The 19,975-nt window shown below is 33.8% G+C and overlaps 1 protein-coding gene across 1 annotated transcript; it reads right to left on the bottom strand.

Moving 5' to 3' along the window:
* LOC148623169 (vacuolar protein sorting-associated protein 45-like) lies at positions 1-19,970 on the bottom strand. Its single transcript, XM_088573745.1, has 14 exons — positions 19,815-19,970; positions 18,221-18,416; positions 17,590-17,669; positions 16,986-17,054; positions 13,819-13,956; positions 13,485-13,595; positions 12,623-12,757; positions 10,901-11,011; positions 6,258-6,425; positions 4,986-5,144; positions 3,645-3,752; positions 2,703-2,824; positions 1,664-1,795; positions 1-1,497 (listed from the first exon to the last, which is right to left on the bottom strand). The coding sequence occupies exons 1-14, from the start codon at positions 19,905-19,907 to the stop codon at positions 1,422-1,424; spliced, it is 1,698 nt and encodes a 565-aa protein (XP_088429871.1). The 5' UTR covers positions 19,908-19,970; the 3' UTR covers positions 1-1,421.
* Between the last annotated feature and the right edge of the window lie 5 nt (positions 19,971-19,975).

Raw genomic sequence — 19,975 nt, 5'->3', positions numbered from 1 at the left:
TTGAACTTGTTGTACTATTTTATTTTTTAATCTTTAATCATTATAACAACTATTGCACTCTCCCTCATATCAACACCACATGTTCACACATAGACATATTCGTTTGTAAAGTTGTCAAGTTACTGGCATTTTGTTTAACAAAAGTCACAGACAGTAATAATATTAACTTGACACTAATTATTAAACTGAAAAAGTACAACATGAAAATCAATTTTACCTTTAAGTTAAAATAAACAAGAGGCTCCCAGGAGCCTGAATCGCTCACCTTGTTCAAGGGCAATAAATTTAACAAGATATCCAACAATTTTGTCTCAAGAAGACTTTGGTAGGACTTATAAGGATGATTTCACTAATTGAAAGTTTCTTTCTTTCTATCATAGTTTTCAAGATATAGGCTGAAAACTGTAAAATAAAATGTAATTTTTCCCCTTTCAAGGACAATAACTCTTACAAGGAGTCATCTGACAACTCCTTGAAGACTTTTGTAGGCCTTATAAACTGGATCATTTCAGCAAACAAACAAATTTGGCTAAACCTAACCGCTTTGGAGCTACTGTCTGACCCCTATGTTTTGTTTTTAATAACAGCGATCATGTTTTTCGACAATTCAAATATCCCCACGACAGTTCTATGAAGGATATCCCAAGGAACATTCATACCAAGTTAGGTTCCAATGATCAAGTAGTGTCAGAGGAGAAGATTTTTGAAAGAAATAAAATTAAAAATAGCAACAAAAAAAAAAATCAAAAAAGGGCAATCACTCTAACATGGCTTCATGGATTATAACAAAAATTTGACCACAGATAGATCTTATCATGCTAAACACAGTCTGACCCCTATGTTCTATTTTCATTAACGGCTGCCATGTTTTTCAACGGATCAAAAATCACCACGACAGTTCTATGTGGGATACACTAAGGAACATCCATATCAAGTTTGGTTCCAATTGGTCATGTAGTGTCAGAGGAGAAGAGTTTTGAAAAATTGTTAACGACTGATGACAGCGACGGATGCCAAGTGAGGGCAATAGCTAACATGGCCTTCGGCCAGGTGAATTAAAAAGGAAAAGTTTTGTAAATTGATTTTAAAAATCATAACAAGATAAGTAGAAACTAGTGTCAAATAAGGAAGATATCACAAGAATTACTAACACTGTGACCAGAACATGGGTTTATCTAATGTCAACAATATGAAACTCAGGGATTACTTTCTAAAAAGAGGAACATGTATAACAGGAAGTCATGGTCCTTGATGTATAACATTTCACTTCAGTATATTTTTCAGTTGGTATTTTCCTTTAAGTATATCTTAGAACACATATTGAACAAACTCCTGCCTTATAAACAAGGCATTCAGTGTCAAATACCCACAGTAACTACCACATGTAATGGAGTATGTAATTATGGAATGTTTTTATTTCCTCATCTTCTACTATATCTGGCACTAATGTGTGTTGAACCCTGTCCTTGCCCAGCTTGTGATAATTCATCAAGAAAACTGAAAAACAAAATTGATTTTCAAGTCATTAACAGAACAGTTAAAACAGCACATACAGTAATTTAACTATGTATGAATTCAATTATAGATATACATTATGAATCCATCAATTGTCACATGGTTTACAGGCCCTATATAAACAAAGCCAATCTGCAGATATAAATACCTTTTAAAGTTATGCACAGTAGTTCCTCCAAGGATGATTCGGATTCCAGGACTACTTCTGTTTAATGTATGGATAGCCAAGGCTTCTTCATATGTTGTCCCACCAATCACAAATACAATGATGTCCTGTGGTCTGTATAAAAAAACAAAACATTTAATTATAATTTCAATTCAGTAAAATACTGAACACCTCTTCGAGGTTTAATGTGACGGTACTATTCAGTATCATTAAAAGCAATTGTCACAATCATACAGGTAATTACCATAATAAATCTTTCCACAGCTGACATGTATATGGTTGTGTGTCTTATTATATAGCATCATAAATTTCATGCCAAGTTAAGAGTACACTTTTCTTCAATAAATGATGATTTAACAGTCAATTTTAAGAGGTTCAAAGTAGTGTTAAATTGACTAGTCCCTAGGTGTATAACAAACACCTGTCTTCAAATTGATTATTCCATAGGTGTAAAGTAGTTACCTGTCTTTATTGACTAGTCTCCAGGAGTATAATAGTTACCTGTCTTTACTGACTAATCTCCAGGAGTATAATATTTACCTGTCTTTTAATTGACTAGTCCCAGGTGTATAACAGTTACCTGTCTTTTAATTGACTAGTCCCAGGAGTATAACAGTTACCTGTCTTTTAATTGACTAGTCCCAGGAGTATAACAGTTACCTGTCTTTCAATTGACTAGTCCAAGGAGTATAACAGTTACCTGTCTTTTAATTGACCTGTCCCAGAAGTATAATAGTTACCTGTCTTTACTGACTAATCTCCAGGAGTATAATATTTACCTGTCTTTTAATTGACTAGTCCCAGGTGTATAACAGTTACCTGTCTTTTAATTGACTAGTCCCAGGTGTATAACAGTTACCTGTCTTTTAATTGACTAGTCCAAGGAGTATAACAGTTACCTGTCTTTTAATTGACCTGTCCCAGAAGTATAATAGTTACATGTCTTTCAATTGATTAGTTCCCAGGAGTATAACAGTTACCTGTCTTTCAATTGACTAGTCCCTAAATGTATAACAGTTACCTGTCTTTCAACTGATTAGTCCCTAGATATGGATAAGCTCCCTCCTTTAGTTTGCCTTTTATCAGTTGATCTAGCAGACTGTATAACAGTGGTTTGTGTTGTGTATACACATTCTCCACACCCTAAACAGTAATATAAATTTCTCAACAAATAGGCATCACCATATAACATATATCAAAAAATATTTTGTGCACTTTGCATGGTGTAGCTTGATATGACATCATAGGTTGAACCCAGAACTGTATGGACATATCATTGAAATTTGATTAAGTTCTGAATTTGATTATGATTAAAAGTTTGACACAACATACGATTCTGATCAAAATGAAAATGGTCAAAGTATTAAAAATTTGCAAACAAATTTAAGAAATAAGAAACTCAAACAAAGTTGGGAAAATTTTTTTTTTCTGACCCCTTTTTAGCCCCTAATTCCTTACAAATAAGGGCTACAATCATCCACCGAAACTTTCCTTTTATGGTATGGAACCTTGTAGTACAATTATATATAGATTAATACCCAGACACTAGGGAAAGGGTTATTTTGGTCCCTTAACGCCATTTATTCCTTATTACAGTCAAAACCCTAAAATAAATGAAGCCTTTTGTAGTATGGAACCTTGAGGTACAATTCCAAGGAGGACAATTCACTTTTATTCATGCTTGCTATTGTTTGGAAGCCATAAAGGTGCCCTTTTAAGACCCTAATTCCTAAACAGTTCAGGTCAATCCTCCCATTACAAAACATAGCCTGAACATTATGGTACAATTTTTAGAGATATGTTTGTGTATACATGAGGTATATAGTTTGATAAAATGAAATGCTTGTTTTCAGTGCCGTATTTCTAAATGGTTGGGGTCATAACCCAGAAAATCAAAATCAATTTTCATTCTGTGGTATGAAACTTTCTTACAAAATTTGTATCTTTTATTAAAATTCAGTACCTTTACACCTTTGAGAAATTTTTTTGTGATGGAAACAATATCTTGATTGCCAAATAAATCACTGCCTCTAGACTTCTTCCCTCCATAATCTAAAACAGCATGTACCATCTGAAAATAAATATAAAAAAAATTTGTAGTGTATTTATCAGTAAAACAAATGAAAGAAATAGTAAATTCTGTCAATATTGCATTCTGAAGTCTTATTTTCAAATTAAATGTCAGTCCCTGTAAGAATCAGGCAGTGGGTAAAACATGGTATGAAAAAACCAAACATTTTGATAGTGTAATTTGTCTATTTGCACCATCAGAATCAAGGAAAAAAAGACAATATTTTCCATATCACGTTGGTGCATTGAGTTATAATTTCATTGCGATGCACTGAAAATGAACATTTGAAGATGACTCTGTCAAAACCTAATTCTGCTAACATTCTATTGAAATTTCTAAGCAAATCTAGTGATGCAGGGATCAAATAGTGGTCTTTTCAAATAGAGAAAACATCTGCGAGTGAAAATATACTGTCAGAACAGTGGGGTTTTGACATGCATGTTTCTGATTTTTCCAATTTTGCCTGATTCTTAAAACAAATAGAACTAAACAAATGTAAAATTTTAATTTCTGCAAGAAATTTATGTATATAGAAATTAATTTATTACAAGGAGTGAGACAACAACAAATTATATCAGTGGGCAAGATGGCAAAGGAATTAAATGATTTTTCTTATGATTCCTGTGCAGGAAAAAAAATCCCAAGTTATAAACACCTTGAAAATTTTGCTGATATTTAGTATCACAACTTACACTCTATGAAACATGATGCACATCTACTATGATTTCTTTTTCTTTCTGGCAAAAATAATATTGTTAATATTAAATAAATCATGGTCTGTCACTTAACATTTTTGAAAAAAATAGAAATACCATACTCATTATTAAAAACATAATTATTGATAGAAAACCTATAATGATACAATCAGATTGCATCTAATTTTCATTACAGTTGCAAGTCAGTATATTTTTTGTCAAGGAGAATAACTTGTATACTTTAATTTATGGATACCAATTTTCGCGGATTTCCAAAGAAACACAAGTTCGTAGATTCTTGAATTCATGGTTTTCAGGATATACATCAATGGGAATCTCCTTTTCATCAGGAACCAAATTTTGTGGTTTGGTCTACCCACAAAATCCACTTAAATTGGTACCCCATGAATGATAGTACTTTCACAGTACATGTAGTAGATACATGTATATGACAAAAAAGTATACCTGCAAGCTACATTTAACAGATAGCCATGATGTGATAAAGAGTTCATTAATCTCAGAAGCTGAATGTACAAACCATTCTAAATTTATCACTGACACCTCTCTTGCGTAAAGCATCAACGAGACCTGAGACATCGTTGTTACTGTGGCTCTCATACCTCAGGGCATACAACATAACTAGACGTAACATATCTATGTGTCGCAGTTTTTCAGATGCTATCAATGTCTTTATTCTCTGTGTGAAAAAATCAGAACTGGGAATAGAACAATACAAAAAATAAAAAAAAATTGTGTGTCGTTAGCCAGAACCTAAAAATTGATTACAATTCATACCAGAAATTACTTTTTCATAGAATAAAAAGAGAAACACAACAATAAGCTGAAATTTAAGATAAGAACAGCAGTCCTTTTCACAAAAAATTTTAAGTGTAAAACTAGTCATAAGTTATGATGCCTGAATAGATCAAAGTAAAGTGACATCATAACTTATATGGTGTCAATTTACTACGCAGTATTATCTCCCTGAATAACCAGTAATTTAACAGTATGATCTCCCGATTTACCTGTAATATGATATTATAAATGAACAAGCTCCCTGAATAACCTGTAATATGGCAGAATGATCTCCGGACTTTCTGGTATTATGACAGAATGATCTCCCCTATTTACCTGTATTATGACAGAATGATCTCCCTGACTTACTTGTATGATGTCAGAATGATCTCCTGAACTTAACTGTAATATGGCAGAATGATCTCCTGACTTCCTGGTATTATGGCAGAATGATCTCCTGACTTTCTGGTATTATGACAGAATGATCTCCCCCTACTTACCTGACCCATGCAGGTCCGGGTGTCAAAAGAATAGGCCTGCAGCAGCACTAAGCTTTTCGTAAAAGGTGACTAAATAGTGCTCAGAACCCTAGCCAGGGGCTAGGGCGCTCTGCCCACAGAGCAACTGGGTTGTGTGCCCCAGGTGGTGGAATGGGGTACCCCTGGCGTGTTACATGCTGGGGTTGTCAGGTTATAATATGGAAAACCTTACTGCAAACCGTATTGGTGCACCGTGTTGGGAAAGATGCCACATTCCTCGCACGTTAAAGAACCCTACTGTGGTATTCTCCAAGAGTAGGAACCACAGGGCTCCGCCACAGGAGGCTAAATTGCCCAACCCTACCCACTTCTCCCAATTTCCAGTGGCAATCAAAATTTGTTGACCCCATTATTCCATTTTTCATTTCATCATCATTTCATGTTCATTTTATCATCTGCTTCATGTTCATTGCCTGAATATAGCTGAAATATCCCTGACTTACCTGTATGATGTCAGAATGATCTCCCGGACTTACCTGTAATATGGCAGAATGATCTCCTTGACAGACAATATCTTGCTCTAACTCAGACACTTCTAATAGATGATGTTTACTTGTAAGTCTTGATAACTCCCCAACAACTGTCACATGTTTTGATACTGTACCAGACATCTTCTTAAACTGGGGGTATTGTTCTAAGAATTGCTGAAATAAATTAACAAAGATTTATATATATATATAAAAATATAGCTTTCGCTGGCCGGGTCATTCCTCCTCGTAGGATTAATCTAGGGCTGTAACTTAGTACACGATGTATGGTAGTACGGGACAGTTCATTTAGGTGTTATTATATATATACATATATATATTAATTATACAAAAAAAAATTGAATTTTGAAATAAAAAATACAAGCTAGACTTAAAACTAAAATAGAAAAAGGAACAGATATGGTTAAACTAACCAAATGCACCAGGGCATAATCCTAAGGGAGTAACCTAGCCTCCAACCACCCAAGGGGGGGGGGTGGTTGGAGGCTAGGATTAAATTTGAAAAGTAGGCAGGATGGTAGCATGTGGTAAAAAACAAGCATTCTGAGAGTATTGCAAAACAATACATGGTCCCCTACCAACTGTTTATATCACTCGCCCAAATACTACCTTGGAATGACAAACTGACGAAATGACCTTGATTTTTAAACTTTGGAAGAAATCTGCAAAGTGGAACGGAATGTAAACCTGATCTGTAACTCATCAAGGTAGACTCACATACCAAAAATCAGCTCAATATTTGCAAGTGTTTAGAAAACAAGAGGCACCCAGAAGCCTGAATCGATCACCTTGTTAAATTTTTGCCTTTTAAGGGCAATAACTCTAACAAGGACTTGTCAGACAATTTTGACTCCATTTGATTCATTGGACACATTTGTAAGCCTTATAATAAGGATCATTTCAGCAATTGAAAATCAGTCATTTCGTTAAAGATACCCTATAAAACAAAAATGACAACTTTCATTGAATTTTGCAGAATAGTTTCTGAGGAGCAGATTTTTTTCAGTAATAACATCAAAAACAGCAAAAAACGTCCAAAAAGGGCAATAACTCCAACATGGGTCAACAAATTTTCACCAAAATTTGACCACGGATAGACCTCTTCATGCTAAATAATTTTACCCCAATGAAATTATGGTTAAACCTAACCGTTTTGGAGATATATGCAAAAATCTGCTGTCTGACCCCTATGTTCTATTTTTACTAACAGCGGCCATGCTTTATAACAGATCAAAAATCCAAATGATGATTTTGTTAAGGATACCCTTTAAAACAAAAATACCGACTTTCATTAAATTCTGTCAAGTAGTTTCTGAGAAGATTTTTAAAAATAATTTCATTAAAAACAGCAAAAAACGTCAAAAAAGGGCAATAACTCTAACATGGGTCAACAGATTTTCACAAAATTTTGACCACAGATAGATCTCATCATACTGAAAACTTTTAACCCATGTCAGGATAGGCTAAAACTAACGGTTTAGGAGATATATGCGAAAAACTAGTGTCTGACCCCTATGTTCTATTTTTAGTAACAGCGGCCATGCTTTACAACAGATCAAAAATCCAAATGATGATTTTGTTAAGGATACCCTTTAAAACAAAAATACCAACTTTCATTAAATTCTATAAAGTAGTTTCTGAGGAGAAGATTTTTTAAAAATAATTTCATTAAAAACAGCAAAAACGTCGAAAAAGGGCAATAACTCCAACATGGGTCAACAGATTTTCACAAAATTTTGACCACAGATAGATCTCATCATGCTGAAAACTTTTAACCCTTTTATGTCAGAATAGGCTAAAACTAACAGTATAGGAGATATATGCAAAAAACTACTGTCTGACCCCTATATTCTATTTTTAGTAATGGCTGCCATATTTTTTTTTAGTAACGGCTGCCATATTTTTCGACAAATCAAAAATCCTTACACAAGTTCAATGCACTATACCCCAAGAAACATTCATACCAAGTTTAGTTCCAATTGGTCACATGGTGTCAGAGGAGACGAGTTTTGAAAAATTGTTAACGATGACGACGGACGCCAAGTGATGGCAATAGCTCACATGGACTTTGGCCAGGTGAGCTAAAAATGCTAAAAAATTTACATGTTGGTAAATTCAAGGGCCATAACTCAGACAAATAACAGCAAAGTGGAATGAAACCCAAACTAAATCTGTAACTTTTCAGGATGTTCTCACATATCAAAAATCAGTTAAATATCTACAAGGGTTAAGGAAAAAAAGTGTGGAAAACTTAAATTTTGGTAAATTTTTTGAAGTTCAAAGACCAGAACTCGGACAAAAATCAGTGGAGTGGAACGAAATGTACACTTGATCTGTAAGGTAGACTCACATACCAAAAGTCGGCTTAATATCTGCAAGCATTTAGAAAAAAAAGTTTGGAAAACTTAAATTTTGGTAAATTTTTTAAAGTTCAAGGGCCATCACTTGGACAAAAATCAGTGGTAAAAGCCGATAGGGGACTAAAAAATCCAGGATGACCATTCGGGAATAAAAAAAAAAGGCAGGATGCATCTGTTGAAAAAAATTAGGATATGTTTTTAGTAAAAATAAAATAAATCATCATCAAAACATACATTTGTAAATAACAAATAAAAAAGGAAATTGGCACAACTGACTTAAGACTAGCTTGGTCACCTTTGACCTGTATCTACACTTAAAATAATAATATAAAAATGGCAATAAAGAATGTCAAATGGTCAACAATTTATTTCAAAACATGGTCAGTTCACCAGCATATCTGTTTCTTATACAAGATGAAGAAGGGATATGGCAAGATCTCTTTTTGCTTTGCACATTTGCCAAGAATTGCTCCATTTTTGTAATTGAACTTTAAAGCTTCTTCCATCTTGTCACAGTTATCAATTTGGTTTCTGACCCCTCTTACTCCCTTTTTTACGTTCTTTGCTTTTTTCTTAGCACTTTTTTTTGTTATGGATTATTGTCCAAATTTTTCTACATAAGTTTCTTTAAGTGTTTAGATCCTCTCGTTGAATTTAATTATTTCATCATGGGCAGAATGTGCTGGCTTAGAGATGTTTCCCCACCAAGTGACCTCCTCTCACCTTCTTGATTTACAGACTTGATATGTATCACAACAGTGGACATGGTATAAAGACAGTTATTTTACAAAACCCTCCCCTGCAATACTGTTGTCTTTACATTCGTTGTTTGCCATCTTAAATGACAATTTGAATTGGTAATGAATCATAGATTGCTGTGTATAAATAAAGTGACACATCTAAGATTATCTACACTTTTTTGTAAATATCTCTCAATGCGTTATATAAATATACTGGCATCTGACCAGATCTTGGTAAGGATCGATTCTTGCCATCGTACTGAATATTTTTTTAACATGATCAAATGACTTAAATTCAAAATAAAAACTGGAAAAATATAGATGAAAGTCCCATCTACAATGTCAGACTTAAAGATAAGATTTATTTTTCTTTTAAAATTGTGTGAAAATAATGATGGCGAGAAAAGTTTTTTTTCTGATATCTGGTCGGATGCCCATACTATTTGAATTATTTGTCATATTTGTATATGTCATGAAAAAAAAATTCTGGACAGGCTGGAGTAAAAAATAAAAAGACAGGATAGTCTTAACACAAAAAAATATCCAGGACAAAACATTTGATCCTAAATCCTCCCACTCCCTAAAAAATGAAATGGTTGCTCCCTAATAAAAAATAGAAAATACTTTCAGAGATCACCAACAGGTTGTCAACAAATGTAAACACACCTTTAAGTAGGCTCTGAAGGCCCTGACAATAAAAGTAATAACATTCATGGTAACATAATTTATCCGCCTTTCACTCCTTTTTGAGGTCATTCTCTGTTTCCATTTCAAACTCATATAAAGCTGCAAACCAATTTTCAAATAAATTTAATCAGAGGGAAAATAGTTTTTTGTTGCAAATTTTCACTATAACATTTACAAAAAATCCTAGAACACCGCAATGCCCTAATAATTCAAAATTCAGCTAAACTGAAATTTGATAACTGGTAGTCATCAAAATTACATACAACCTATAACTTATAAAATTGAAATTGTATACACAATTTCAGATAATTTTCATCAGAGGGAACTAAGTGACCAAAGTTCTTACTATCCCAAGCAGTGAAAAATTCGGTTTCGATAACAGAAAGTTGGTATTAGACAGCAACAAAAATTCCTTACAACATAAATCCCATAAATATAAAATCAAAATCCAAATTTGAAATCCATTCCATAAGGAGTAGCTAAAAATTGAGAGGGAATTCAGACAGATGGGTTGACAAGCTGTTTCCAATAAACTACAAACTTTGTGAGTGGAGTATTATAATTTGTACTTATTTTTAAAGTAAATTACAACGTTTTAGGTTGTTTATTGACCTTCATGTCACTAATGACTACCAACATGTCACTAATGATTACTGACCTTCATGTCATTAATGACTATCAGCCTTAAGTCACTAATGTCTACCAGCCTTCAAGTGACTAATGACTACCAACATGTCACTGATGACTATCAACATGTCACTAATGAATACCAACATGTCACTAATGATTACTGATCTTCATGCCAATAATGACTACTGACCTTAAGTCACTAATGACTACCAACCTTCATGTCACTTATAGATTCAATCTTCTCATGACTTTTAGACTTTGTTTGAAATTCATCCATCAATTCTTTTATATTGGTACCTATCTCTCCAAAATTTGCATACATATTCTGAAAATACAGTATTAAAAAACAAATATATATATACAATATTAGGTATTGTTGAAAAAAAACCAGTATGTATGTGTATAAGGCTTAGGGATGGGACAAAATGCAAGGCTGTGCTGAGCATTTTCAACTTCCCACATGAAGTATACACATAAAGGCTGTATTTTTTTTTTTACAATACCCTAATATTATTATTATTTGACAATAAAAAAAAACATAATGATTGTTTTTAAAAATGCCAAATGCATGGGAAATCCTAAGCTTCATAGTATTTTTGATAATTGTGGGCAAGGCCTAAAAAATACAGGCATAAATGTACATGTACACAATAGTAGCTGTATTTAACATCATGTACACAGGGAAAATTGTAACACATGTTTTCATGTTTTAAAACATATGGAAACATATGTTTAGGACCAATGTGGAAATATGTGTTCTTGTGCCTAAAAATCACATGAAAAGAAAACGTTTTCCTAAATTATATGAAAACTATACCTTTTTCATACGTCCTATAGATGACATAAAATTACCATATGAATTTTATTTGCCTGTTTTTGATGAATTAATTTGTTAGTCCTAAACATATGATTTACATAATTTTGTTACCGTGGTCTTCAACATATGATTTTCAGGTGTTTTCAAAACATATGAATAATAAATGTTGCAATTTTTCCCATGTATTTGAATACAAAGGCAATAATTTCATAATAAAGACCAAACATTAATTTCTAATGGTGAAACTTGTTTCTGTACAGAATAAGAAATTAACAAAGCATGAAACTGGCCGTAATGTAGTGACATGTATATTTTTCTGTTTGGTGGGGTTGTTGTTGATACTTTCCATGTTTCCTTTTATGCTCTTTTAAAATATAAAAAATAATTTTAAAATTATCCAAACCTGAAAGTCTTTATGCCATTAAATATCTAATTTATTGAAAAGATCTTATTTGCATTCTTTGGTTGTGTATTTGGAACACGTTGTAATCACTCAAATCAGATAAATCACAATATCTTTTTCTTTGTGTTTTAATTATAAAAAATCTTTTTTTCCAGTGACAGCCATTAACGTTTGATTGATTGATTGTTGAGGTTTAACACCCGAGCAGCAATATTTCAGCTATATTCAGGCGATGAATATGAAGTGGTTGATATAATGAACATGAAATGATGATGAAATGAAAAATGGGATGGGACACAAGGATAATGGGGTCAACAAATTTTGATTGCCATTGGAAATAGGAAGAGGTGGGTAGGGTCAAGCAATTTAGCCTCCTGTGGCGGAGCCCTATAGTTCCTACTCCGGGAGAATACCACAGTAGGGTTCTTCAACGTGCAAGAAACGTGGCATCTTTCCCAACACGGTGCACCACTATGGTTTGCGGTCAGGTTTTCCCTATTATAGCCTGACAACCCCAGCATGTAACACGCCAGGGATACCCCATTCCACCACCTGGGGCACTCATCCTAGTTGCTCTGTGGGCAGAGCGCCCTAGCCCCGGCTAGGGTTCTGAGCACTATTTAGTCGCCTTTTATGACAAGCTTAGCGCTGCTGCAGGCCTATTCTTTTAACACCCGGACCTGCACAGGGTGACAGCCATTAACAAAAAGACTTACATTTGCATAGAATTCATCATGTTCAGCAGACAATACTACTTCCTGTAAATCTTTACTGATCCCTGGCACATTACTTAAGTTAATCCTGCTGTTAGCAATACCGATCAACTCATGTACCATAGCCTGGTAAGTCCACTGAAATAACAATTATCAGTTATCTATACAAATCAACTTATGTACCATAGCCTGATAAGTCCACTGAAATAATAATCATCAGCTATCTATACCAATCAACTACAACAATCATCAATTAGCAATACCAATCAACTCATGTACCATAGCCTGGTAAGTCCACTGAAAAAAACATCTATTTAAGTATACAAAAATATGTCTCTACCCATGACATGAAATGCAGAAAAATTATGAAAAATAAGGTGTAAGTAGTCATTGCCACTAACAGGACTAATACGGACACACAATTCAGAGTGGACACAAATTCCATGGGGGATAGACTAAGCACTTTTGCCACACAATTTTGCCGCCATTCAAAAACACCCAACTCCAAACAGAAATCAGTACCATTTTTTTGTTAATAGTATATGACTGCAAATTTACTGTAAACATAAATTCCTGACAACATGCACACTGCAATATGGTAAATAAAACACTTCATTGAGTTTTATTACATTCCTGCAATTCATCTAAAGTTGTCGAGGAGGAGTTGCGGACAACGTATGAGACCAAGTATTGCCGGTTATATTACATCCCACAAAGTTTCATAACAATGCTGCAAGCTGCTTAGAAAATAGTTGCAGACAGGCAGATGGACAGTTATGACACATATATACATAAATGACAATTTTCACTAAAAGAGTAGAGCTATAAAAATGTTTTCCCTAATAGAAGCTGTTTTGTGTCTTACCTGATTAAGTAAAGGTGTAACAGAATCATCTATTCTATCCAGTATTAGAAGAATAGGAGCTACATCAGTTTTTCTAAACTCAAACAATGCTGCTTCTTTGTTGATTGTTTGCTGGAATAAAACAGTGAAAAACAAAAAAGTACTATTTATTGTACACGTCTGGGTGAATTTTAACTAAGTTAAATAAGTTTTATTTTTCTGGGAAATTGTACTGGTTTCAAAACAATATAGACAATATCATGATGATGTCAAACATTCTTATTGTTTTCTTTATTGCTCCTTTCATGAAAAATGATTGTTTCAAACCTAAATCTGGAAATTTTTTTTAACTTACTCTAACATTTTCTGCTAGCCTTCTGGCACATTCAGATGAATTCTGGTAACGTATCATGGGACATTTCTTCAGCGACAGTAATACAGATGTAAGACCCTGAGTACTTCTAGTTAAAGCATCAGTTGACCAGTTTCTACCCTAAATATAAAGTCAAGTAGTCCAAACTTTAAAATACAATCTTCAAAGCCTTATTTTTAAAGCTATTCAGAGGGTGTCCAGGCAAAAGCCAGGAAGTGGGTGCCACATGACAAATTTTGTTTTTAAAAATTTTCACCATTCCATATCACAAATGCATCCTTTCTCAAAGTTGAATGTTGGTTTCTGATTAACTGCAATGATCAAAGAGAAATGAAGTACATATAAAGCATTGAAATTAACTGAAAAAAGTGAGATAACTCTTTAATTTGAGCAAATTGTTTTTTGCATAGTTTGTTTGTTTTGTCTGTTGGAGTTTAACGCCCGAGCAGCAATATTTCAGCTATATTCAGGCGATGAATATGAAGTGGATGATAAAATGAACATGAAATGATGATGAAATGAAAAATGGGATGGGACACAAGGTCAATGGGGTAGAGAAATTTTGATTGCCACTGGAAATAGGGAGAGATGGGTAGGGTCGGGCAATTTAGCCTCTTGTGACGGAACCCTATGGTTCCTACTCCGGGAGAATACCACAGTAGGGTTTTTTAACGTGCGAGGAACGTGCATATTTCCCAACAAAGTGCACCACTATGGTTTGCGGTCAGGTTTTCCGTATTATAGCCTGACAACCCCAGTATGTAACACACCAGGGGTACCCCATTCTACCACCAGGGGCACACAACCCAGTTGCTCTGTGGCAGAGCACCCTAGCTCCCAGCTAAGGTTCTGAGCACTATTTAGTTGCCTGTTATGACAAGCTTAGTGCTGCTGCAGGCCTATTCTTTTGACACCCGAACCTGCACGGGTTTAGGAAAGTTCAAAATTATTGTCTGAATGATCCATTGTTAATTCAAAACAAATTTTATACTTGTTGACATACATATAGTATATACATTACATTTGAAAAAAAAATTCAATGGGATAAAATTTACCCTGTGCCACTCATACCATAGGATCTGCCTGATTTTTACATGAACAGCCTCTTAAAAGCATAAAGCAGTTATAAAATAAAAGGTCATAAATAGTACTGGTATTTCAACACACAATTCAATCACTTTTAACATTCAGAAGACAGATTTTATACAAAATATGTCAAATTATGAAAAGTTGCAATGAGTGGTATTGGGAGATACAATTAATTTGATTGATTCATCTTAAACATTTTGAAATTCATTCCAATAGCAAAAATCTTATTCATACATGTATCTTAAACGCAAAGTACTTTTCATGGAAAACCAATGATGTTCTAATCTTATTAAAGGCAATATAAATCAAGAACACATTAACAAGTGTAAAAGTGTCAGAATTTGACTGGGAAGCATTGAAACAAGAGGCTTCCAGGAGCCTGAATTGCTCACCTAGTTAAAGTTTGTCTTTCAAGGGCAATAAATTTAACAAGGTATTGTCCAACAATTTTTACTCAAGAAGACTTTGGTAGAAATATCATAAGGATCATTTCAGTGAAGAAAGTTTCTTTCTATCTATTATAGTTTTCAAGATAGTGGCTGAAAACTGTAAAAAAAAAACAACCCTGATATTTTTCATCTTTCAAGGGCAATAACTCTTACAAGAAGTCACCTAACAACTTTAATCCCTACGACTTTTGAAGGCCTTATAATAAGAGTCATTTTGCTATACCTAACAGTTTTGGAGATATATGTGAAAAACTACTGTCAGACCCCTTTGTTCTATTTTTAGTAACAGCAGCCATGTTTTTCGACAGATCAAAAATCCACACATCAGTTCAATGCAGGATATACCAAGGGACATTCATACCAAATTTGGTTCCAATTGATCAAATAATGACAGAAGAGAGGATTTGTGAAAGAAATAACATTAAAAAAGCAAAAAAATCGTCAAAAAAAGGCAAGAACTCCAACATGGCTAAAATGATTAAAACAAATATTTGACCACAGATAGATATCATCATGCTGAACATTTCACCTAAGTCAGAATTCGGCTTAACCTAACAGTTTTCGAGATATATGTGAAAAACTACTGTCTGACCCCTATGTTCTATTTTAGTAACGGCTGCCATATTTTTCTATAGATCAAACATCCCCACATCAGTTCTATGTATGATACCCCAAGGTACAATTATACCAAGTTTGGTTACAAACGGTCAAGTAGTGTCAGAGGAAAAGATTTTTGAAAGAAATAACATTAGAAATAGCAAAAAAACGTTGAAAAAGGGCAATTACTCCAACATGTCTAACAGATTAAAATTAAAATTTGACTACAGAAAGATCTCATCATACTGAACACTTGTACTTCATGTCAGAATTTCGCTTAACCTAACGGTTTTGGAGATATATGCGAAAAACTACTGTCTGACCTCCATGTTCTATTTTTAGTAATGGCGGCCATATTTTTCAACGGATCAAAAATCCCCACATCAGTTCTATGCAGGATAACCCAAGGAACATTCGTACTAAGATTGGTTCCAATTGGTCCAGTAGTGTCAGAGGAGAAGAGTTTTGAAAAATTGTTAATGACGATGACGACGACAGACGCCAAGTGATGGCAATAGCTCACATGGCGTTTGGCCAGGTGAGCTAAAAACAACAAAAAAAAGTCAAAAAAGGGCAATAACTCCAACATCGCTTAAGAGATTAAAATGAAAATTTGACCACAGATAGACCTCATAATGTTAAACACTTTAACACCCAGTCAGAATTAGGCTAAACCTAACGGTTTTGGAGATATATGCTAAAAACTACTCTCTGACCCTATGTTCCATTTTTAGTAATGGTATCCATGTTTTTTGATGGATCAAAAATCCCCACATCAGTTCTATGCATGATACCTCAAGAAACATTCATACCAAGTTTGGTTCTTATTGGTCCAGTAGTTTCAGAGGAGAAGAGTTTTGAAAAATTGTTAACAACAACGACGGACAACAAGTGATGGCAATAGCTCACATGGCCTATGGCAAGGTGAGCTAAAAAGGATAATCCAACATATGTTTTGGGCGATACACCATCAATATTTTATACTTACTTGACAGAATGGAATGTTATACTTGCCTGACAACAGCCTGATATATTAAGTGTAAACAAATGAGGAGTCACTGCAACATAGTCACCAAAAAATTCCTACAATCAAAATAATTCAATTAATCTTATGTAATACTCAACCTCAAATCTAAAAAAAATATGTAAGCAGTCATGTCTTGCTAAAATCATTTAGATGAAAAAAATTGATGAGATATAGTTACTTTTTTCGTAAGATTCATAATGCCAAGAAAAAAATAAGTCTGTAAAAAGTGTGTACAGTTAACTGACAAACCCTATTTTTTTTTGCCCTGACTCTAAGACATTTTATCTGCCAACTAATAATAAAAAAATTAAAATAGGTAATTAAGTAAGTTTCAACAGTCTTCAGGCATTTGAGACAATACAGCATTTTCATGTTCAATGCATATAGTCTACCCAGTCAAATACTGATTTACATCAACGGATAGTTTTCAAATTAACATTTTCATACTTATGGTTATAAGCAGTTTTGAAACACTTTGTTTGTTAACAAACCATAGAAGAATTTTGACAACGTTTCCATAAACAAACCAACAAGCTATAAATGAGACAAAGCCTTTGGAAGCAATTACAAGTAGACATTACTTTAACATACTTGGACTTCTCGAACAACTTCTTGGTCATCAGCTTCTGCCAATACTTTAACATCCTGTTTACTTATAACATTGCTGAAGTCTAAATATAAATGTAGCAATCATTTCAGGCTGCAGAATATTATTCATATGTTTTGTAACAGAAGTTTTTCCAAAAAATAAGTATTCAATATTTTTCAGTAAATGGCCTTGCAATGGTCTCGCTAGAAAGAAATGGGGGGACGCTATACTCCGCCCTCATAGACCTCTGCCCCTATAAGCACACTTGTGTCCCTCTTCATAATTTCCCTGTAAATTTTTTCTATATTTTATAAACAGTGTCAATCAAGCTTTCTATTTATGAAATAAACAATACAAATATAACTTTCTTTATCCTACAAATGCCATACATACAGGTGTATTGAAACAAATTTGGAAAAATTGAGAATCTGTGGTACCGACTAACACTATACACACTAAAATGCCCTCTTCCTGTCACCCCCTATTATTTATCCTAGCTAAAATACTACTACAAATAAAAAAAATTAAGAATTCATTAAAACAACAATTTTAAGGCAACTTGGTTGATTTAAGGTACTAAGGATCTAACTGATAAACTCCAGCCAATATCTTTTGATGATGTCAAATACTTACAAATATAATACAAGCCATATTTAGAAAATCTGAGTTCTTGTGCTAAAAGTTCAACATTTTCCTTGGTTGGTCTAACAAAGGCAATGCACTTCAGATGTTTCATTGTTTCCCTTCCTGATGAATCAAGTCTTTCAAAAAGATAGACCTCTTTCTGTAGAATTTCTGACTGTGCATACACCATACTGACAATACTAGTCTATAATTGATTAAAAAAAATATTCTGTAAACTAAGCATACATGTACTGCTGCATGTACTTTGTAACAGTTAAAAAAACGAAGTTTGACAAATTAAAAAAATTATGATTATGATCTATCAAAGATTTCTGTTTATTATCAACTAGCTAGCTTTTTCACAGGTTTATACTGGGGTTTAAATAGTATCAAACTCTTCTTTTTTCACTTCAGAAATATAAAGGATACTTAGTATTCTAGTAAAAAAAAGAGTAACATTCACAATATTTTTAGCAGTGAAGTTTAATGACTTAGTTCAGTATGAGAAAATAACAGTAACAAGTTAGCAATATTGGAAATTTGAGCTTTCAAATTTGTGAAATTGTCTGTATTTTCACAGTGACATACTACAAGATAAGAAATGCCAAAAATTGTATTCCTTTTGGGATTGTCACTACAGACTTTATTAACAATGATAGTGGTCAAAGCAAAGATATCGTCAGTTCCAAAACCCAGAAAGAATTACCAAAATTCAGTGGTCTGGAAAGAATTTTCAGAGTGCCATTTTCCGCATTTTTTAGAACAAATACAAGATTTTAATGGGCCATTTTTTACATCTGGATCATGGCTTCTGCATTTCCTAATTATATTGGGTTAACCCCACAAAATATTTAGACTCCGATTGATGGACATATAATGTTTCTATACACATAGCCTGGATACACTAACCGGGACCTATTGATCATGAGTTTACAAAAATTGAACAAATTTCCCAAATTGAGTGACCTGTGAATCTCATAGTTCGAATTTCCTCTGACCCTGCAACCCTCCTCTTTTTTATTTGGATATTGATACGTCGGGTTGGGGTCAGAACGATGTGCCATACAAAAAGTAGGAGATTCAGCGGTACTGTGGAGTACCTCCCTTCAACCACTTGTAACAACTTTCAAGTTGAAATTGTGCATTTCACACCTACCTAGTTCGATTCCGGAATCATTTTCCTGTATGCTGATACCTAATTTGCTACAAAAATTACATGTTTTATTGAAGTTTTGGTCATTTCCACGAAAGACCCTGTTTTGTTGACTTCAAAACCAATAAAAAATGTAATTTTTGTAGCAAATTAGGTGAATCTCCAACTTTTTGTATGGCACATCGTTCTGACCCCAACCCGACATATCAATATCCAAATAAAAAACAGGAGGCTTGCAGGGTCGGAGGAAATTCAAACTATGAATCTCACTGAATGGACTCAATCTAAATGAACCTCTTAAATGTTGCATGAAGCCAAATAATCATGAACAGGTGTTTCTCCCTACTACGACAGTGAAAATGTGATTATCATGTCTGTCTGACAAAAAAAGATCAAGAGCTACGATTTCGCAGCTAGACATTTTCATAAATTTTGGAATATAGTTCTCACTGTCTCTTTGTCCATGAGAAGGACTTTCATCCCTGGGCCACTTTCTTCAATCATTTTACTTATGTATTGCTTTATCGCAAGTATAACGTTCATTTTTCCTGAGGAAAAATTCAGTTATACGTCCGATCTGTCAAATTGTAAACCGGAAATCAATTTAAACT

Source organism: Perna viridis, chromosome 3, assembly GCF_037379345.1.
Source record: "Perna viridis isolate PV_CMFRI_1.1 ecotype Kerala chromosome 3, ASM3737934v1, whole genome shotgun sequence".
Taxonomy (NCBI): Eukaryota; Metazoa; Mollusca; class Bivalvia; order Mytilida; family Mytilidae; genus Perna; species Perna viridis.
The sequence above is the reverse complement of the archived record's forward strand: the minus strand, read 5'-3'. Positions and strand labels throughout refer to the sequence as shown.